Source organism: Nematolebias whitei, chromosome 9 (assembly GCF_014905685.2).
Source record: "Nematolebias whitei isolate Nwh7 chromosome 9, NemWhi1, whole genome shotgun sequence".
In the NCBI taxonomy this organism is placed as follows: domain Eukaryota; kingdom Metazoa; phylum Chordata; class Actinopteri; order Cyprinodontiformes; family Rivulidae; genus Nematolebias; species Nematolebias whitei.
The window spans coordinates 46140443-46162967 of NC_056506.1; the positions used below are offsets into that span (position 1 = coordinate 46140443).

Consider the following 22525-nt stretch of genomic DNA (forward strand, 5'->3'; position numbering starts at 1 on the left):
CTTATATTTTAGCTAAGTTTTTTATTTTATTTTTTTTATTTTTTTTATTAATTCAACGTGCTTTTGTATAGTAAATTTGTTTGGAATATATTTTGGGGACAAGGGGCAGATATTATAAGAACTCATTCTTCTTCTGCTGCCTTTCATTTTATTTCTGTGATTGTATATCTTTTTTCTTTTCTTTAAATTGTATTATATTTGTTGTTTGGATGAAATGAAATGAATAAATAAAACATACAAAACATACATTATTGAACATTTAGTTACTAATTTCATGATAGAAATCCTGGTTTGTACCCAACAGTATTTAAATATGTCAAACCATGGCTCTTATACGGAAGCGTAGAAAATATTGCTCATTAGACAATGTATTTATTTTATTTTAGATGCTGCCTTGTGTTTTCGCTGGGGAGCGCCCTCTCCGGTGACGTCATCGTGATCCACATCCGCGGCAGCAGGAGGGGTGAGGCGCACCGCCGCTCATCCACCGGTGTCATGGCTTCCTCGAGCGATTGAGAGGAAAACAAAGATCTATTTTTTTTTTAACTGTTGTTGAATACACGGTTGATTACTACTCCCCTTTTCCAGAGCTTGATATTTGGACAGAGGGGGGGCTCGGCCTACTCATCCGCCGCCCCTGGGATCCAGGATCTACTTTAGTTTCTTTATCCGTGAATTTCCATTCGGTAACGGTGGAAGATGGCCGACCCGGCGGAGTGCACCATCAAAGTGATGTGCCGTTTCAGGCCCCTGAATAGCTCCGAGGTGACCAGAGGCGACAGATACATTGCCAAGTTTCAAGGGGAGGACACCATAGTTATTGCGGTGAGATATTTTTAAGATTTGTTGTGGCTTCCTCTGTTTTTTTACCAGAGCTCTCTCTCGCACGGTGCGCCATTTCTGATTGTCCTGTAGCTAAGAGTTAGCAGCTTAGCTTGTTAGCTGGGCTGACCTGTTCACCGCTGCGTCGTTCCTCTGCCACCAACTTCTAACTCCAGCAAATGTTTCACCCACCTAAACTCCAGCCATTCGTTTTAACTCAAAATGACGGTGGACATTTTTGGTGGATTGTATATTTCTGAAAGATGGTCCGCGCGCTGTTTCCTAAAACTCGGCGGTCGCCTTGTCATGACTTAGCGAGCTGTCATTCAACGAAGGAGCCACAACTCACAGCCTTTATATTGTGTCATCGGGGGGAAAGATGGTACACACCTGTAACTAAATTTGTAAATGATGACTAGTTTAGTATAACCGCTTTGGATCGGTAGTGCTAATTTTTGGCTATCAGGCTAGGCCAGCTGTTTCATCACAGATTAGCCGGAGCCGCTAGCAGGCTAGTTTTGAAGCTTAATTGGAGCTAGCATGAGCTAATTGGCACCAAACCCTTATTCTGTAATCCATAATGATTGTCAGGTATAATTTATACATTTAAGAATATCCCTCCGTAAGGGAAAACACACTGAGATAAGTGACAACCCATCTTTATATTGTGAATGAACACTTGGCTGCAGCAAATTAAACTTTGTTTTCATGAGTATGCTCATTTTGGAACCACTTAAAAGTGTGCTGTCAACACTGTAATTAGCTCTCTTGTGAGGCCAACCCCTCCTGAGCTTGATAAGCATAAAGCACATTGGCACAACGTCCACCAAGAGAGAAAAAGGAAATGCTTTGCAGTTGCTTGATATTGGCTTTTAGCTGTACCAATAAAACATTCGCCTTTAGGTCTGTTTGAAACTAATGTGCACACAATGCCTTATCAGTTGAGACTCACGCAGTAAGAAAAACTCATTCTATTTGAATTGTGAACTTGTGTGCTTCTGTACCGTATGGCAGGAGTAAAAGTCACCTGTTAAGGGAGGTGGGTTGCCATATTTCAGTAAAAGCACACAATCATCATGCTTTATTTAAGGTTTACATAGCAACTTGCGTAAGTCATTGGCATACTGTGCGTAGTTGAATATTAGTTTGCCAAAGCTACAATCTGTCATTGTCTCTGTGGACTTTGGCGTCTTTGTAACATGCTCACTCATACAAATATGACTTCCAGAGTTTACAAGGTAGTAGTAAATTGATCGTTAAATATATTCATAAATTTGCCAGTTTTGGCTAAATGAATAATAATACTGGACTTTTGGTTGACCTGCTACATACGATGTTTAGTGTAGATTACAACATCACTATTACTTTTAGAACAGGGAACACTGTTGTAGTTGTGATTCCTTCAATTGTTTTACAGGCATTTTCTGCAGGCTTTTAGCTAATGGCGACGTTACTTTCTGTCCCACTAAGGCGTGGTGTGGACCTGCCCAGTGCAGAGTGCCGGTCAAAGTGCCAAAATGCCAGTGCGCACTGAGAGAGACACGTGTTGTAAGCCAGCAGTGAGTACGTAGTCTCTCGTGTTGCATCTGCTGTATAGCACTTACAGTGCCCACAGGTAGCAGCAGCGTTACCCGGGGTCTCCTGGGTAATCCCTTTTATTTTCTCTCCTGGTTACCAGCTGTTCAACCAATTAGACACCATTAGGCAATCTCTTTGGATGGGGAGGGTAAATATTATGGTGATGTTTTTTTTTTTGTTTTGCTGATACTGACCTACAAGGTTGACCTACTCGCATAGCTTGCTATTTTGATCCATTTTCAGAGAATCTAGGGTGTGGACTTTATATTGAAATTGAAGCCTCAGTTTCAGTGTTTCGTCACTCAGCCAGTGAACCTGACTATAGTTCCTGTTAAGGTGTCCCTCGTTGGGTTGCAACAAAAAAATTGTGAAGAAAAGACAAGTTTCCATTGTTGTCTGACTAAAGTTTAGGTTGAGAGATTGCGACCACCGAGCCATGTGGTCTCGTTTTGAATGTCCATCTTTTATAATGGGCCTTTGTTTGTGTGTGCAGCTTTTTTTTTGTATTCTAAGCCACTGCCAGATTATTAAGTTGCCCACATTGTATCCCCTTCAGCTAGTTTTATACCCACCTCAGCAGCTACACCAACTTTTAATGAATTCATATACTGGAGTACACTTTTGAAATTAAGATAGGAAGATTTGGACCAGTTTTATTTTTTTTTAATAATTTTTAATTCTCAGCCCGTTTTTTTAGACCCAAACATTTATGTCTGTAGCCTTAAATGTTTTCTGTCGTAGGAGAGCTCCTGTGCAGGTGTCAAAATACTGCTCCAGCGCTCTGTAATTTAATCAAACTAAATTAGGGAGGTTCTAGATGAGTTTGAGATGCCTATAACTGATGAGTTTGGGAGGAAACATTTTGCACAAATTTCTTTGAATAAATTAAAAAAACAAGCGACAAGGCTTCAAGCCTCTGCATCTCAAGTAAGGAAACTGCAAATCCTTGTAATCCCTTGCAGACGTCCTTCACCAACTGAGATACTGGTTTTATGAAGTAGCCATAAATCAGACCATACCAGTGTTGTTTAGATTCTTGGTGTTATTCAGCCAAATTTCTAGATGATGTTCTGAGTGGTGCAACAAGCTTGATTTGCCAAACTAACTTTGCCAGTAAAGCGAGTGCGCAGGTGAATTATTCCTGCAGCTGCCGCTTCTCCCACCAGCCGTACACTTTTCGAGTAGTTGATTGTTCCATGTTTTGTCACGTTTTCTTTTTTCTTTCGGTAACTCAGGAAAGCCGTACGAAACCAGAGCCGAGTTAAATTTAGATGGTGTTATTTTGGAAGTGCTTGAGAGGTAACGTGAATGAAAAGACTACAGAGATCAGTAACCGTTTAAAGTATAAACATGTTTACAAGTTGCGTGCATCCAGTAAAGCGAAAGTTTTCTGCCGTATGAAAACCAAACAGTATTTGTGAGGGCTTCAAAAAACCAGAAACAAATGATGGACTCCATAGCGACATAAAACCTGTGTGACTTCATGGTTTATCAAAAATTATGAGGATATTCTGAATAACCTTGGGCAGTGACTGTCTTACTGTCCCTTACTAAGAGCTTATTTGGGCAGTGTTATAATAAAGCCATCAAGAGAAGAAGGATGTGACAAAGCACTTTTACACAGACTGACAATGTATATCAGTAATTGTAATTTCAGATGGTAATCCAATTAGAAGGAAGTGTAAGTAACGAGGCCGGTAGCAGCAGTAACAATCAGGACTTTAAACTCTCCTCGGTTTGCTTGTAGCCTCTGGCAGTCCAGATACTGGCTCTGTGCTCTTGTACTGGGCAAGGTTAATTGCCAGGATGTGGCTGTCTGGAGTGAATTACAGCCGTCTTCAGATGCTGCTGGTTCATATAGACAGAGCTGTACCTCAGGTGTAACTGTTTGTCAGGAGAGTTTATGAGCGGCTGTGCAACATCAGGACATTTCAGTTGTAGCAGTCTTACAATACGGAGCAGTGAATCGTTTAATGTCAGACTGAGCCTAATGTGTTTTTTCCACCTTAAAAGGAACAAGGAATTTGCTTATGTATTATCATCCCCAAACCAGTGAGCACTAATAACTGGTGTCTTCAGAGACGCCAGCTGCTTGTCAGCATTCTCAGGTTGGCTGCCTTTATAGATGTTAACACCAAACTACATAAACTGTTCCTGTTCTGCAGACATCTTGGTTGTTCTTTGTTTTTTTTTGTTTCATACTCTGCTAGAGCCCCACCTACGGAGAAAGAAAGATGAGTCAACTGGGACTGAAAACCACCAAACGCAGCTTGCCATCTCAGATGAACCTCAGATTTGCTTGTAACATCAGATTTATTGGCCTGCACTTTCCATCTTAAACGCAGCTATTGATCACTATCTCCCTGGGATTGTGCTCTGAAGTTTTGACTAGCCCACAGTCAGCTATGCTCTGATTGATTTACTTCTAAATTGATACTAAAAGCTCAGGATCCTGCTAAGTTGACTTCAAATGCCATGCTGAGCTGAATTTAGCCTGAGAAATTATAAAACGTAGGAAGTATAATGGGTTGGGGGCGCTCTTGTGTGAAGACTAACCAACACCTCTTTAAGTCTCTTCAGTGCTTTTTTTTTTAACACTTGTCATTTTCTATTAAATATCCACTGTTTACTATAAGTAAAGTAATTATACCTTTTTTAAATTGGTTTAGAAACATGTTTTTAAATCACTGTACACTTATCGTCTCAGCTTGGTTCTGTTGCGTTGCTTCTGTGTTTCCTGACAGTCCGTTTGTAAATGTTGCTGATAATTTGTGCCGTCCTAAAATATGTTAAATAATACTATATGCAGGTTGTTGCTTTCCCTCAATCAGTTTTCCATGGAATGGCAGCGGCACAGAAAGAAATGTAGATATTGCCTTGAATTTTGTTAAGCGTAAAATAGGAGGTAGATGTTCTGCCATGGACTTTGTTTTTAGTCTTTTTAATATCCATTGTCCATGTTGGTATTCACAGCTCACACCGTATAGTGTGTCTTTATGAATAACCTAAATAATTAAAAATGCAACATTTATTATTTAGTTTCAGTTTTTTCCCTCTCCTTTTTATTTTGATCAGATTGTGTAATTAAATCATTTTGTTAAAGAAAGTGTTAATCGCAGATTTTCTGACAAGCGTGATGCATTAATTCCATCCATCATCATTTACTCGCTTCTTCCATTCTGGGTCACAGGGCTCGCCGGTGCCCATGTCCAGCAATCACTGTGCGAGGGGCGGGGGACACCCTGGACAGATGGCAAGTCCATCACAGGGACACATAGAGACAAACAAGACAACCATTCACTCTCTCACTCACACCTAGGGCCAATTTAGAGTTGCCAATCAGCCTAACATGCATGTTTTTGGTCTGTGGGAGGAAACTGGAGCACCCGGAGAAAACCCACGCATGCACGGAGAGAACATGCAAACTTCACCCAGAAAGGCCCCTGGACCGGGATTTGAACCGGCGATCTTCTCACTGAGAGGCAGCAGCTCTACCAGTTGCGCCACCGTTCTCACTTTAACATAAATATCAAACTGCACAGCTGACCTGACGCATCAGCTGTGGATGATCCTTATTGATTTCAAGGTCACAGACGCCTCTTTATTCAAACTTTGTCTATGCTTCTTAACATACAATTAACATAAACATGTTAAACCCATTGTTCCCTAGTTTGTGCCCGTTTATGTATAAGATGGTCCTGAGTTGTGTGTCTACAGTGTAACTTCACAAATGGAATAGAAAATGTCATCAGACATTATTTTAATGTGGTGCTGGTGAAGTCCACGCGTCTGGTCATAAAATGGTTTCGATCCTCTGGTAGTCATCAACAGGTTAGTTCTTCACATTCAACAAATGGCTGCAGTTTCATGTTCTTTAATATATATATATATTTTTATTTTCATTGCACATCATGCATACAGTGAGACTGCAGTGCTTTTCAGTAAATAGAACAGTGAAACAACAAAACGGGAATAAATAAAATATCGCATAGAGTATTAAAAAGATTTCAAAAAAAGAATATACATTTTCACTTTGTTTACCCTTAGCATACACATTAGAGTTCAAGGACCTGATGGCCCAGGGAAAAAGAAACAGGGTTATTTTGTCCTGCTTTTAAGGTATCTGTATCTCCTGCCCGAGGGCGTGATGGTGAACAGGTGCTGTCCTGGGTGTGAGGGATCAGCAACGATTACCCTCGCTCTCCTGAGACACCGCATGCTGCCGATGTCTTCCAGCAAGGATAAGGGACGGCTGATGACACTAATGAATGTGGTGTCACCTGCAAATTTAACAATGAATTTAACTGAACTGTCGATTTACACCGTGTGTGACACCACTGTCATTATCAGTGAGCGTGACCTTTGACCCCACCACAATCCTGGATGTACTACCTGTATATACACCTGGAACACCTTGCAGCAGGAACTGAAGCTGTCCACCCTAATTTCTTTAGGGGATTTTTTTTAAACATTCGACAAGGTCAATAGAAACGTTAAAGCAAATCTGTTCTTGTTTTTATTATTTTACCTTGTTTTATAACGCTACTTTTATTGTTGTCTGTACTTTTATATGTTCTGTCTAAAACAGGTCTCTTGTAAATGAGTCCTCGTGGCTCAGTGAGACTAACCTGTATAAATAAAGGTTGAATGAATAAATGACTGAATGAATACTATATAAACACATATTCAGCATTGCTGTGTGACACAATACATGCTTTGTATTTTGATTACCGTACGCTGACGGGCGTATTATGTACCAATGGCGTCACTCTTGTTTTAAAACTTGCTTGTATGACTCACATCTTTTCTTTCTTTATTTCAGGGTAAACCCTACATGTTTGACAGAGTCTTTCAGTCTAATACGACACAAGAACAAGTCTACGATGCTTGCGCCCAAAAAATTGTTAAAGGTGACGCTTTTTTCTTTTTACAGTATATTTATCTTTACAGTTTTACTCTAAAAACGTACTTTTTTGAATGCATAATTACTTTACTAATGTCTGCATGGTGTCTAATAGATGTTCTCGAAGGCTACAATGGAACGATTTTTGCTTATGGGCAGACGTCATCTGGCAAAACACACACCATGGAGGTAACAACCCGAGACCTCTAACCTCTACTTTTATTGTTGATTATAGGGTGTTTTAAATTATACAACTGCTGTCTGTTTGCAGGGGAATCTCCATGACACAGATGCAATGGGTATCATCCCCAGGATAGTGCAGGATATATTCAACTACATCTATGCCATGGATGAAAACCTGGAGTTTCATATCAAAGTAAGCAGACGAGGCATGTTGGTCTACTGTTGCACCTGCGGCGGAGAAACAAAAAGGCAGTACTGAACATAAAAATACATTTTTAACCTCGGTTACTGAACTTATGTGATGAAATGTATGATTATTATTGGTTATGCATGCTTTTAGGAGAATTTCCAAACACAAACCGCATTTAGTTTTTTAACAGCGTGTCATTTCTAAGCTAACAATATAAGTGACGTGAAAATGAACATACAGAGTTGTACTGCCGTATCATGCTTCCTGTGTTGCATCGTTTTCAGTTCTGCTTTTATATATCTGAAAAAAAGTAGAAGCCAAAGCACAATATATTTTCACATCTGTTATACACATTAGTATCTTGTTCCCTCATTTAATGTTTTTCTTTTGGTTGTATGTTTGTGTAGGTTGTGTTGTGGCTGTAAATAATGAGGCTCTTTTTGTTCACAGGTTTCATATTTTGAAATCTACCTTGACAAAATCCGAGATCTTTTGGATGGTAAGCGACTGAGCGCGTAGAGTGAACACATCATCTCTCGTGTTCCCTTAATTGTACCGAACTGTGGCAGCAGATGTGCCGGAGCGAGCTGCAAAGTGTGCCAAGAAAAAAAATTAATGAGCAGTTGTGTCATGATCATTAGGAGGCAGACTGTTGAACAATGTCGTACACAACCACTCTGGACCATGTTAAACCTGAAAATGAAAATATTCTCTCTTTTTTTTTTTTAAAAGGTGGGATTCATTGATGCCTCTAAACTAGGATTTTATTGTCAATTAAATGTTTTTTTTTTTTTTTGTAATTTTCATAGTTTTAGTAGTTTAAGCTCATCTGCTTCATACACTAACAACCATGTAAAGAGAAAAATATTTTAAGAGTTTAACATTCCATGATCAGAGATGAGGATGAGCTCAATATATCAAGATATGAGCCCCGTTAGTATGAACATTCAGACAAAATCACTTAATTATGTTTTCTACATTCCTTTCCTCTATTAAGATTTCTGTGGTATGACATCATCTGATCCGTTTTTTTCATACTTGGTAAGTTTCTCTGATGCATTTGTTTTTTTAATTCCAGTGTCAAAGACCAATTTATCCGTGCACGAAGACAAAAACAGAGTACCCTATGTCAAGGTAAGAGCTATTAAGCTGTCACCTGTCAAAATATCTGGTAAAACCTGTTAACGGAGCTCAACAACTGTGCTTCATGTTGCTTTGCTTTCAAAGGGCTGCACTGAGAGGTTTGTCTGCAGCCCAGAGGAAGTCATGGATACGATTGATGAAGGCAAATCTAACCGACACGTAGCTGTCACAAGTAAGATCCTGAAATAGATCCTGTCTTTAGACTGGTTTGTATGTTTAGGGCTTTTGACAGAGTGTCTTTTCTCCTTCAGACATGAACGAGCACAGCTCCAGGAGTCACAGTATCTTCCTGATCAACGTCAAACAGGAAAACACTCAGACAGAGCAGAAGCTCAGTGGAAAACTCTACCTGGTGGATCTTGCTGGTAGTGAAAAGGTGAACTAAAACATCTATAACAACGACCAGTCTTTCATTAATGGTGCATACTAATAATGTGCAGTGTTTCCCCTACCATTATGCAAGCAGGGGTTCAACAGAACAGAGCACCCTGCCTACCAAACTGAACTGTCTGTACCGAGCCCCCACCCAGACAACTCATGGCACTGACGTAGTGCTAAGCAAGCAGCGCACAACACAGCAATACAGATGCGCTAGCTAAAAAGCTACAGAGGTAGCGCTCTATTTCTCTCACGCTGAGCCGTCTCCACCCCCCGAAAACTGTCGGTGCAAATGGCGCGCAACACAGCCATGTCTTAATCTCCCCACCCCACTGACAACTGCTGGCACTGACGTAGCGCTAAGCTAGTGGCGCGCAATACAAGTTCAAGTATCTTTATTGTCATTCGCATCACGTGTGATACATGAGGTGGAATGAAATTGTGTACCCAGGGTCCCAGTTACACCCCAAAAATGGCAAAAATATAAAGTATGAAATGAAACGGTATACAAGGATCTAAGATAAACGCTAAACGAACGCTAAAAAATACACTAAAAGATCTAATATATACGCTAAACCCTAATAATGTAAAACAATACAGTATATTAAACAGCAGCCCGAACACGAGTCTGTAGTGAGTAGATGGGTATGAATGAATTCAGCAGCATGAGATAGTCAGCAGCCCAGATAAGTCACATATCACCAATTAAAGTGGCATTACAGCAACATAGCCGTGTCTCCATCGACCCACCCCACCCTGCCAAGGCAACTAATCTAGGGGAAACACTGATGTTATCTAAACTTTTTTTAATATCGTCTGCCTTTAATTGATGATGGAATCTGTATTTTTCCGTAATCCGTCATGTTTCTGATTGGTTAACCTCGGTGATGTGCAGGTCAGTAAAACTGGTGCAGAAGGAGCTGTGCTGGATGAAGCCAAGAACATCAACAAATCTCTGTCATCTCTGGGAAATGTCATCTCTGCCCTGGCTGAAGGAACGGTCAGTAGCTCCTTCACAGCCAGTTCTTTCCTGTCGCCCTAAATTTGTTTATTGCTGCTTTCTAGAGTTACTTTAAGGGTTTTTTGTTATTTGATGGATTTTGTCATTAAAACAAAGCGTGCGTTATTGTGGCACAGTGTGTAAGCTTTAGCTGTTACCGTGTAACCTAATAAACCTAAATCTGTTTGTGGCATATTTATCTTGCTTTTTATCTCAATAAGTGCTAAATCTCTGCCCTAGGTGTAATTATTTTATTTTATTTGGATGTAGAGCCTTAAATCGACACACTACCCTCGATACAACAGAAAGAAGTACTCGATGTTTAGCAGCTGCAGAGCCTGGAGCTTGTGTCTACGTGATAAAAACCACCGTCTTTATCTGTTTTCTTTGTGCTGCAACTCCCATTTTAAGACATCTACAGGTCTTTTGTGTTGCAGGGTGAACTTTTAGCAGATAAAGCCTTTCCTCTGAGCAATCTCTTTCTCCAGCTCTTGGTTCTAATTTCACCCTTTTCACTTTGATCAAGTGTTGGTTTGTTGTACGGCTCGTTCGCTCTGTAAACAACCTGCGGCGGACAGCTGCTGATGTATTTATGATGCTCAAAAACAAATTAGCTATTGTCCAGAGATGCTTCACTACCCACTGAGCATAGTAGTTTGTGAAGAAGGACGACAGCTTTCTGCAGTTTAGCTGTACGTTTCAATACTAATCGTAAATCGAGTTAGATTTTAATTTTGATCTCGTTTTACTGAACTTGTAACCTAAGCTGCTACAGTCTGTTCAGATCTGGTGAAACCATTTTTTTTTTTCAGTTTCAGAACAGAACAAATCTTTTAGATTGAAATATATCGGCTTAGAAAGTCCCAGACATGTTTTAGTTTTTTTAATGTAGGTGTCTGTTTGATTACTTACTGATCAGTCAAGACTCTCATATTTTTTGTAAATCTTTGTTTTACGTATTTCCAGGCCTACATCCCCTACCGAGACAGCAAGATGACTCGTATCCTTCAAGACTCACTGGGTGGCAACTGTCGAACCACCATTGTTATCTGCTGCTCGCCTTCCTCTTTCAATGAGGCCGAAACCAAATCCACCCTGATGTTTGGACAAAGGTTAGTGGGCCAAACAACCGCTCCAGTCACAAAGACACTGAAGGGCTTGCTTTACAAAATGGATTACTTTACAAGAGGGTGCAGATTTATAAAACCTCTTTTGAGTAATTGTGTGAATGCTGATTCCATATTCACATTCAATTGTTTTCCGTACAATTTTTTGCAACATACTTCTAAATACTTTGTGCTATTTAATCCATTCATATACCAAAATGTTCAGCTCATTCTGGAGATGGATGCTAAGACTAATAGTTTTTGTAAATTTTACTTTTAACTTTAAAAGTTAAATTAAAATATTTGACTTTATGGATATTTTCTCCTTTGAAATGCATTGAGACCGCAAAAAAAAAAAATCTTCTCTTTGAAATCTGCCTCCACTTTTACTATCTTTGATTTTGTTTTCTCATTCAATTTTTGGTGGCAATTCTGCTACTTTCAGTTATTACCTAGCTTTTTTTTTTTCATTTTACCTTTTAGCTAGCCTTTTGCCTTTAGCTAATCTTTGGCTTATTTGAGCTTTAACAACTCCGTTAAAAATTTCTTCAGCAAAGCTTATCAGTAATTAGCATTTACGCTGCATTATTGCAAAAAAAAAAAAAGCAGTTTTTCTATTATGCAAAAGGAATTTTCTCTTTTTTTTTTTGTACCAGAAAAGATCAATCAAACTACAAGTTAGGAGCGATAAACAATAAATCAATTAATCACATGATAAATGAAAAGTACATCATTTTCATTTATCAGCTTTATTGTTTCTTCATGTCTCTCTCTTTCTACTGAAGACACTGGATGACAAAAGTCTCAACTCCCAAAATCACGTTTTTGGATCGTTGAAAGCAGCTAAGCTGAGAAGCTAAGCTACGAGCTAAGCTAACAGGCCCACCTCGGTGGGGGGTGGGGGGGGACCGCAGTCTTGTCGAAACTCCAAAATTCACAGTTGAAACCCGTGCCTTTGTGTAAAAAGTTGTTTTTCTCTGCAAAAAGAAGCTGAGAACTTGTTTACTGATTTTTTTAAAATTAAAAACTTTATGTGACAAAGCTCAAACCACACCGAGCATCCGCCATTTTGCGAACCGACAAAAAGGAAAGCGAGTCAGCCCGTGCCACGTCAGCCTATTTTTCTTAGAGATATGCTGCTCGTTCCCTCACTATCCATCCTTCGGTTCAAACTGTCTTATACTACCGTCCGGTGGTCAAAAAAGGTACTACACACAAAAATTAACAAACATTTCTTCTTAAATTTGACAATAATTACTAATTATTGTCAAATTTCAAACAATATTATTGTTTATTGCAATAAATTCTGAGACAGTTAATCGCCCAGCAGAATTTGTTATCGTGACAGGCCTAGTCAGGAGGAGGTAGATTAGACAATATGATAAAATGTTTGGCAGTTAATTAATTTTTTTACTTCCAGAGCAAAGACCATCAAGAATACTGTGACGGTGAATATCGAGCTGACGGCAGAGCAATGGAAACAGAAGTATGAGAGAGAGAAGGAGAAGAACAAGACTCTGAGGAACACCGTCACCTGGCTGGAGAATGAGCTCAATCGCTGGAGAAATGGTGGAGCAGAACGGATTATAATCTCCACTGAGCCTACATTTAATCCACTCCCACTTATTGAACGTTTTTCTGTCCTGCTTCAGGTGAGAGCGTGCCGGTGGAGGAGCAGTTTGACAAGGAGAAAGCCAACGCTGAGGTGTTGGCTCTGGACAACATCCTCAACGACAAGCCAGCGTCTACACCCAACGTGCCGGGCGTTCGACTGACGGATGTGGAGAAAGACAAGTGTGAGGCTGAGCTGGCCAAGCTGTACAAACAGCTGGATGATAAGGTAAGCGAGAGCACAAAGCAGAAAATACAAGAACTTTATTTTATAACTGTGTTTGTTTTTGTACAGAACTCTTTTTAGAGCCTTTCTTACATTTTACATGTTTGTTGCTGCTCCTTGGAAACAGTCTCAAGGAAATGTCAGTGCAGCTTGTCTTTACTGGTGCTGATGGTATTTCAGCTTTGTTCTGCTGTGGATATTTCAGAGGTGGAAGAGGACAAAGTTCTGCTTTTTGTTGAACCTTTAAAATGCTCAACATTAAGACCATCCACTACAGCTGCTTTTTAAATGTACTCTTACGTTTACACTCTGTGTTAAAATGGCTTGTTGGGTCTCTTTAAGCTTAAACAGCCTTAAAACTTCAGTGTGATCTTTGACGTGTCACAGTGTTGGCTTTTGTAGGACCGTATTCTCGTCCACTCGGGAGTGAGACTGAAATGAACCCTTCTCAAGCTTCTGTCAATTATCGGATGGTTCCCTTTCTGGTGTCCTTACAAAGAAATGATAAAGATATGATTTGACTGATCTATGCATCTTCAGCCAAAGTATGTTGAAGAGCAGAGATTTCCTCTGGTTCATCTTGAAAGTATCCAGTAATGCTGAAAAATGGGAGTTTTTTGGTAAATCTGCTTTGGATTTTTGTGAAATCCAATGCTTTGCTTTTTTTCATGGACTATAAATGGAATTTTAATTTGACAGATGATTCAGTAAGCCCCTTTTGTTTTCAATCCAGATACCAGAAAAGAATAGTGTTTTCTTTATAATAAAAGCCTGTTTTTAATAAAATGGTTTATTCCTGCGTGTGGACTAATTATAAACAGTGACGCCACGTGTGTGAGAATAGTGACACTGTTAAATGTCTTTCTTTTTAATTTAATATAATTTTAGGACGATGAAATCAACCAGCAGAGCCAGCTGGTTGAGAAGCTGAAGCAGCAGATGCTGGATCAGGAGGAGGTGAGTGCTGAGAGTCCAACAGGTGGGGCGGAGGCACCAGACTGAGTGATATTATGATTTCTGGAGCTTTTTTGATACGGGAGACCATGAAAAGCTGTTACTGTACGTGCAGTACTGTAGTGTAGTTTTATGAGCTAAGATCTGGTATCATTTCTGTAACTTCTGATTCTGATCAGTGCCTTTATTTCCTCAATGTAACGCTTAATGACTGCATTAGCACTAATGAGTTAAGTCAAACATAACTACTTAAATATGCATAAACCTAATTATGCACCTCCGCTCATTCAGCTCCTAGCTTCCTCCCGGCGAGATCACGAGAACCTCCAGGCCGAGCTGAACCGCCTTCAGGCAGAGAACGAGGCCTCCAAGGAGGAAGTGAAGGAGGTTCTGCAGGCCCTGGAGGAGCTGGCTGTCAACTATGACCAGAAGAGCCAGGAGGTGGAGGACAAGACCAAGGAGTTTGAGTCCATCAGTGAAGAGCTTAGCCAAAAATCTGTAAGCTGGGGGCAAACATCAGCATGCCTGAATCCTTGGAGAGGGTTGAGTTTACTCAGGCACCTTTGATTTGTTTTTGTGGTGTCAGTAAAGAACATAGAAACCATTAGACACTTTAACAAAAACATCCTACAGGGATTTAAAAAATTACAACATGCACAGTAACTGCTGCTGCATATTTTATATACACACATATATATATATATAAAAACATTTTTAAATCGCTGTGAGGGAGAAAAATCCTCAAAGTACAGTCGTCCCCACGTCTGAAGTCGTGTTTGTGAAGCAGTCACGTTGGTCGCGATTACACTTTGAAATGAAAGTACAGCTCCCCTCAGGAGATGATGCAACAGTGGAGTCAGAAGGCAATAAATTCACGAGGTGTGGCTGATGAGGTTGTGATGGTCATAAAATGTCAGGTGGCAGAGTTGGTTACAGTCACGAGAAGCTGGCATGGATTAAAGTTCTCCTTCGCCGCAACAGATTTGCTTAATTTTGAATGTAGCTGGACGGATTTCAGTCTTCTGTAAGAACGAGGAGAGGGGGAAAAAAAAGTGTTTTGCTGTCTTTTATAATATTTCCAATCTAATGATGGCACAGGAATTAATCTGACGCTGCTTTCTCCCTGTGTACAAAATTTCATTCCACCACATGTACCACATGTGGTGCGAACGACAATAAAGAATCTCTGACTCCGCTACCCTAACAGAACCACCCACCCCTTCATCAAGGTGATGACTTGGATTAAATTATTAAACATCCGTGTTCACACGTGACCAATTCGGTGCAGCCGTGGGAGATACCAGAACTGATGCAGCATCACCCCCTCCTGCACCGCGCCCCTACCTCTTGGGATTTTTGTATCTAAAATCTAACTTTGCATTAAATGTTAATGTGTTCGGAGCGTCGTCATCGTACAGACGCGCAACCTTCGCACGTGACCAAACTCCAGGTCCGAGGGCGAGACACGGAGACGATCGCCGCTGTGGGAGCGCGCAGCCTGTTGAGTTTCTCTCACGGAGAGAGAGGCTGTTTCTACTGCTTTAGTTTTTCTAAATAAATATTACGGCTAAAAGACGAATATTTATGCCCCAGATTATAGCGGAGCTGCGTGTCTCTGTTGAACTTTAATTTCCCCCCAAAACTCATGAAGTTCTCTGAGATTCAGTTTCAGGTGTTTTGTAGTTTACCGTAAACATCTGCTAGATTCAGTTCTGTAGTTTTAACAACGACGAGATGCTGTGGCTGTTTGAATGAGCTAAACTTGATTATATTTAGAAGCATCCTGAGAGGTTACTGTACTGACATAAATGTAATTTAACATATGAAAAATAAATAGTAATAAATTACTACATGAGCACCTCTAGATATAGAAAACGTTTATTAAGTCAAAATGTTTTTTTCTGCTTTGATCCTTGAGCTGACGTCAGACTTTTCTCTGCTGGTAAAATAATAGATGGAAGTTTAACAGAGTGTGTCTCTGAAGTTTTTCACGAGTGAATCTTATTACACATGTGCTTTGTCCCGTTCATGGTGTTTTATTAAAACTGTGGCATCATAAAACCTTGGATTACGCTGTTAAAGTCTCTTGTTTTTGCAGTCCATCTTATCGTCTCTGGACTCTGAGCTCCAGAAGTTGAAGGAAATGTCCAACCACCAGAAGAAGAGGGTGACAGAGATGATGTCATCGCTGCTTAAAGACTTGGCTGAGATTGGATTCGCAGTGGGCAGCAATGATATAAAGGTACACCAACGGTTTCTTCACGGAGAGCTGTCCCTTTTTTTCCTCTCCTGCTTAAACGGCGTCTCTCTTTATTCTGCAGCAACACGAGAGCAGCAGCGGCCTGATAGACGAGGAGTTCACGGTGGCGCGTCTTTACATCAGCAAGCTGAAGTCGGAGGTGAAGACGATGGTGAAACGCTGCAAGCAGCTGGAGAGCATCCAGTCAGAAAGCAACAAGAAGATGGATGAGAACGAGAAAGAGCTGGCTGCCTGCCAACTGCGCATCTCCCAGGTCAGTAAAAAATTAACTGCGTTGTTTAGTTCCTGAATGCCCTAAAAGATCACATGCATCTAAGTTTCTGTTTTTCATCAGCATGAGGCTAAAATCAAGTCGCTGACTGAGTACCTTCAGAACGTGGAGCATAAGAAGAGGCAGCTGGAGGAGAACGTGGACTCGCTCAATGAGGAACTAGTAAAGCTTAGTGCTCAGGGTAAGTCATTAAAGCACGTTTTACCTTTTTGTTCTGTTAGTTTTTAAAGAACAGTCAAAGTAACAGCGTCCAATAAATTATCAGAAAACGGGTAGATGTTCTTCTTTTCAGTTCCAGTTCAACCTTCAGGCTCTTCAGTGTTTCAGCTTAATGCAGCAGCTGTTGTCTCCTCTTTATTTTTTGTTTTTAACTTTCTCCTGCATAAGATACTTGTTCTCTCTTAAATCAAACCCCCACATAACAGAACTTAGGACCGTTTATATTAAATATTCATAAAGCATAAGCTTTTCTAACAATCAACGAAGGACCTGCCCCAGTCTATAAACCAGGGTGATCGAGTAACGTTAATTCTTTGTTGGTTCAGAGCGGGGCTCTGCAGCCTGTGGCTCTGGGGCCACATGTGGTCCTTTGGTCCCTCTGGGGTATATGAAATATGAAACTAGAAAACGTGCACATAATCTCTAAAAAGGGATCGCGTCAGCAGTTATTTACTTTAGTGAAAATATGTGAAATGAATGTTTTTGACAGAATTATGCTAATAATAAAAGAAGTAAACAGTTGGAGCTGTTAGCTGCTTCATTTATTTATCTTCCAGCCACACAAAACAATCGTTCTCTGAAATCTACCAGGAGTTAAACATTTTACCACAGCTGATGCTACATTAAAGGAGGGAACACTAAAAGTTTAGCTCCCATACAAAGTCGGGAAATAACAAAAGCTTGTTTTGATTAAAAAAAAAGTTGATGTCGATAACGACCTTTGCCTTTATTAAAGGCAATAAGTCACGTATACAAATGTTTTGCGGCTCTTGACAAATTTAATTTTGTGTGGGAAGTAGCAGAACTGGTCCAGTCACGGTCATAGAAACCAGAGTACAAGAATGATGTAATGTCTGGGCGGACAGTTCCAAGAGAGAACGATGAAAAGAAACTATTTTAAAGCAGGTACAGCAGAGGAGGAACACGAGTTAATACGAGAGTATTTACTGCCAAACTGCACCATGTGAATGGAAATTCACAAAAGCCGTCAATTGAATTTAGAATGATTCTTCAAGATTACTTTTACAAACTGTGGCTGGTGTTTGACACCAAGTGGAGTTTATAAAGCAACGAGAATCACATTTGTAGCAACATTCATAAATACTATTCATTTTGCAGATGTTCACAATTATTAAGCTTTGTTCACGGGCGATATTCGTTTGGAAGAAAAACTCGTTAAAACACAGAAACCTGTGTAGTTTCCTTTAGCTGCAACCTTCCACAGAGAAAGATAATTTGTTTTGTGATTTGACGCTCTTTATTTTGAAAACTCACCTGTTTCTGTGAGGAGAGAACATGTAAAGCTCTGATGAAAAGGGATTAAAATAGTTTCTGAGTTCAGACGCTGTAGGACAAAAGTTAAATGCTTTCATCCAACATGAAGAACTGACATTTTAAGAATTTCTAGAAATGGGCTCTTAACAATAACAACTCAAAATCAAAAGTTTGTCGTTATTTACCTGGACTGTAAACTAAAACAAGCACCAGAATATATGTATCCAACTCCGTTCACGCTTTTAAAATACCACAGTTTTTGTTACATAGAAATGTTACTTCCTGGGACATTGTAGAAAAACTAATTCTGACATATTTTTATATTTGGCAAACGATCATGTAACTACTAGTAATTCAGTAAATCAGTTGTACGTTGGTTAAAAATAATCTGACTGTCAGTCCATTGTTTCTGTTTTACAGAAAAAGTTCATGCGATGGAGAAAGAAAATGAGATCCAAACTGCCAATGAAGTCAAGGTTTGTACAAATAATGTGGATGTATTTGTTTAATTTTGGGATTAAATCTATGTGTAAAATTGTATATTTGTGAGTAATCCTTCAATTGGTCCGTCTGTGTTCAGGAAGCTGTGGAGAAGCAGATCCACTCCCATCGTGAAGCTCATCAGAAGCAGATCAGCAGCCTGAGAGACGAGCTGGACAACAAGGAGAAACTCATCACTGAGCTGCAGGAGTAAGACTCGATAATCTGCTGCTTCCCTCACAAAGATTAGAAACTGATTAAAATCCACGTTTAATAACACTTCAGCTGGAACCAAACGTTTTGTATGCTACATGACGATGTGTAAAGTGACGCGCTGATGCCGTCGTCCTCCATGACCCGCATGTTTTGATGGGAATCGTTTATTTCTGTCTGCGTTCTGTTTCCACCAGTTTGAACCAGAAGATCATGCTGGAGCAGGAGAGGCTCCGAGTGGAGCACGAGAAGCTCCGATCCACCGACCAGGAGAAGAGCCGCAAGCTGCACGAGCTCACGTAGGTTTAAGACATTCACGTGCGCAGCTAACAAGTCTGTCTTTGTTGTGGACAAACGCCAACATTTGTTGTTTGTTTTTTCTCAGGGTGATGCAGGACAGGAGGGAGCAGGCCAGACAGGACCTGAAGGGGCTTGAAGAGACCGTGGTGAGTTCATCTACGTCATTAAATGATAACAGAACTACCGTAATTTCCAGACTATTGTTCTAGAATTGCGCCGCTCGGGGTGGCTGCATGTTGGAGTAGCGGTTACTTTCATTTTGAGTTATTGCCTTTGAAAACTTTAATTCCTCTTTTTTCTGGATGATTATTTCCTGTGGTATCAGATGCTGTGCAGCTGGAAGGATTTTTACGGAAACCTTTTTAATTTGGGGCTTTTATGATGCGTAACCGTGGCAACAAGATGCTTTTTAACAACCAGGAGCAACTGATAAACACCTCAAAAGCTCAAACACCTCAACTACAGCCCCAAATCCCAAATGAGTTGAAAAGGAGGCGCCGTGGATGAATTCCCATCAACCTGGTGGAGATGCTCGAGGACCTGACCGCCAAGATCATGGAGCTGGTGGGAAACTCGCCTCGTGACAAAGGGAGGACCGGGATCACACCCCGGCACCTTCAGCTGTCTCTCCGCGGTGACGAGGAGCTTTCGGGCAGTCCTGCTGCCCAGGAGGGCCGAGAGGCCCGCCGGATCTGACAGCAAGCTGGATCCAGGTGGACAGATCGATCTGTAGCCAGATTCTTCGAATTTGCTGCAGGAGATCCTTCCTGCCCACAGCTATCAGCATCTACAACAACTCTTGAATGAAACCAGGATGATGAGCTACAACAGCACTTAATTTCCCTCTGGGATTAATAAAGTATTTATGAATTGAATTGAATTGAATAAGCCGCACCCACTAAAAAAAAAAAGATTTTGTACATATCTCCCCCCTTGTTCTCTCCTCGAGTGTTTCTCCTACCATTATACAAACAGGGCGCCCCACCAACAGAGCAGAGTGCCCTACCTACCGACCCCCCCCCCCCCCACAACTCTTAACACTGACATAGCACTAAAATAGCGGTACACAATACAGACGCGCTAGCTAAAAAGCTAGAGGTAGCGCTCTGATTCCCTCACGCTAAGCGGTGTCCCCCTCCATTTAAAAACTTGCAGTACAAACAGTGCGCAACACAGATGTGTCCCCCCCCCCCCCCACACACACACACACACACACTGTCAAAAATCATGGAAGAGGTGATTGCCCTGCCAACGCAAGTAAATGTAGGAGAAACGGTGCTCCTCCCATTTCATTAGTGGGATAAAAAAAACTATTTATACAGGTAGTCTCATTAAGTCATGAGGACCCCCCCACCCCAAGAGAGATGTATTGGGCAGCTATGTGAGCGCCTGAGTGCGACGGGACGAGTTCTGGTGACATGAAGCTCGTTAGCACATCAAATCCATAAATTAGCCCCAGCGTTGTATCAGTCGCGCGGTTCAAAGCGTGTGAAAAAAGTAGCTGCTTATAGTCCGGAAATTACGGTATTTTCTGAATTTGCCTAATTGTTGATATGTGACTTGAAATTACAATCTGTTGCGTTGCTCAGACTTGAATTAATGAGACCAAATTAAACTTGTTTGGAATAATTTCTGAGGAATTAAATGAGTGGTTTGATGAAGTCTGGATTCCTTAAAACAGTTAGTTTAAATTTCCATTTTTGTAGTTCTTGATACACTCAAAATTAAAATAACCAAATTAGATGAGAATTAAATTAAACTGGACGTGTGTGTTTGTTTATAGCTACCTGAGAAGACATTGATAGTTTAGTGACACCAGGTGAACGAGCTACGTTTGAATTTATTGGATGTGAACTGATCAGAATTGGATGTTGTTGTGTTGCAGGCCAAAGAGCTACAAACTCTTCACAACCTGAGGAAACTCTTTGTCCAGGACCTGGCCACCAGAGTGAAAAAGGTCAAACGCTACCAGTTCTCACACACTACACTCAAAATAAACATGGACTCCACGTTGGAGAGTAAATTAAAGCAGGTTTCTTGCATGCAGTTACTGATGAGATGATGGGCGGCTTTATTTGTGCTCATGTTTGTGTTTGTTTGTTTGTGCAGAGTGCCGAGATGGATTCAGACGACACAGGAGGCAGCGCGGCACAAAAGCAGAAAATATCTTTTCTTGAGAACAATCTTGAGCAGCTCACCAAGGTTCACAAACAGGTGGGAGTTGAACGTGCGCCGTCTTAGTTGCCATGGTTACCGTGTGTCTGCTCCTTTGCAGCTCTTTTCTTGCAGTTTTTTTTAAACGTCTCTTATTAATGTGTAAATGCTGATTCAGCTACTCCTGCACACTTTGAGCTGTTTCACTTCAGTTTGTTCAGTAGAAGGTTGCTACATGTTTTGTAACTTTTATACTTCTCAAAATATTCAACTTTATTTACAAATTATTTTCTGCATAGAAACATTGAAATATTTTATGTATTTATTCAACAAAATATTGTTTGTTTAAAACCTGCTTTTGCAAACTGGCTCTATTTTAGTCTTATTATGTTACCTTTAGCTTCTAGCTACTGTTCTGTTCCTTTTAGTTTCCAGCCACTGTTTTTATACTTTTTGCTTTTAGCTGCAGTTCTGCTACTTTTAGCTGTTAATTTTGTTTTGCTACTTTTAGTTTCTAACATGTTTTTCTACTTTTAGCTTGCAACTATTAGCTACAGTTCTGCTAATTTTAGCTTATAGCTAAGATTATGCTACTTTTAGCTTTTAGTTACAGTTCTGCTACATTTCGCTTATAGCTACAGTTCTACTATTTTTAGCTGTTAGTTTTGTTTTGCTACTTTTAGTTTCTAACTTGTTTTTCTACTTTTAGCTTGCAACTATTAGCTACAGTTCCACTAATTTTAGCTTATAGCTAAGGTTATTCTACTTTTAGCTACAGTTCTGCTATTTTTAGCTGTTAGTTTTGTTTTGCTACTTTTAGTTTCTAACCACTGTTTTTATGCTTTTTGCTTTTAGCTGCAGTTCTGCTACTTTTAGCTGTCAGTTTTTGTTTTGCTACGTTTAATTTCTAATTGTTGTTTTTCAACTTTTAGCTTGCAACTATTAGCTACAGTTCCGCTAATTTTAGCTTATAGCTAAGGTTATGCTACTTTTAGCTACAGTTCTGCTTCATTTCACTTATAGCTACAGTTCTTTTTTTAGCTGTCAGTTTTGTTTTGCTACTTTTAGTTTCTAACTTGTTTTTCTACTTTTAGCTTGCAAATATTAGCTACAGTTCTGCTAATTTTAGCTTATAGCTAAGGTTATGCTACTTTTAGCTTTTAGCTACAGTTCTGCTACATTTAATTTATTGCTACAGTTAATCTACTTTTTGCTTTTAGCTACAGTTCTGCTACATTTAGCTATAGCTACAGTTCTGC

General features: G+C 40.2%; 1 protein-coding gene across 1 annotated transcript in view; it reads left to right on the forward strand.

Moving 5' to 3' along the window:
* Positions 1 to 401: 401 nt before the first annotated feature.
* The window catches only part of LOC119415246 (kinesin-1 heavy chain), a 25294-nt gene continuing 3170 nt past the window's right edge, over positions 402 to 22525 (forward strand). The window contains exons 1-23 of the mRNA XM_037682412.1: positions 402 to 825; positions 7223 to 7310; positions 7419 to 7492; positions 7575 to 7679; positions 8127 to 8175; positions 8755 to 8810; positions 8904 to 8991; positions 9071 to 9195; positions 10093 to 10197; positions 11164 to 11309; positions 12724 to 12872; positions 12956 to 13143; positions 14029 to 14097; positions 14386 to 14592; positions 16193 to 16336; positions 16416 to 16607; positions 16689 to 16806; positions 18540 to 18595; positions 18700 to 18809; positions 19010 to 19111; positions 19198 to 19258; positions 20998 to 21069; positions 21222 to 21326. Of these exons, the coding sequence (XP_037538340.1) occupies positions 700 to 825; positions 7223 to 7310; positions 7419 to 7492; positions 7575 to 7679; positions 8127 to 8175; positions 8755 to 8810; positions 8904 to 8991; positions 9071 to 9195; positions 10093 to 10197; positions 11164 to 11309; positions 12724 to 12872; positions 12956 to 13143; positions 14029 to 14097; positions 14386 to 14592; positions 16193 to 16336; positions 16416 to 16607; positions 16689 to 16806; positions 18540 to 18595; positions 18700 to 18809; positions 19010 to 19111; positions 19198 to 19258; positions 20998 to 21069; positions 21222 to 21326 (2535 nt within the window). The 5' untranslated portion in view covers positions 402 to 699. The remainder of the gene's footprint in view (positions 826 to 7222; positions 7311 to 7418; positions 7493 to 7574; positions 7680 to 8126; positions 8176 to 8754; positions 8811 to 8903; positions 8992 to 9070; positions 9196 to 10092; positions 10198 to 11163; positions 11310 to 12723; positions 12873 to 12955; positions 13144 to 14028; positions 14098 to 14385; positions 14593 to 16192; positions 16337 to 16415; positions 16608 to 16688; positions 16807 to 18539; positions 18596 to 18699; positions 18810 to 19009; positions 19112 to 19197; positions 19259 to 20997; positions 21070 to 21221; positions 21327 to 22525) is intronic.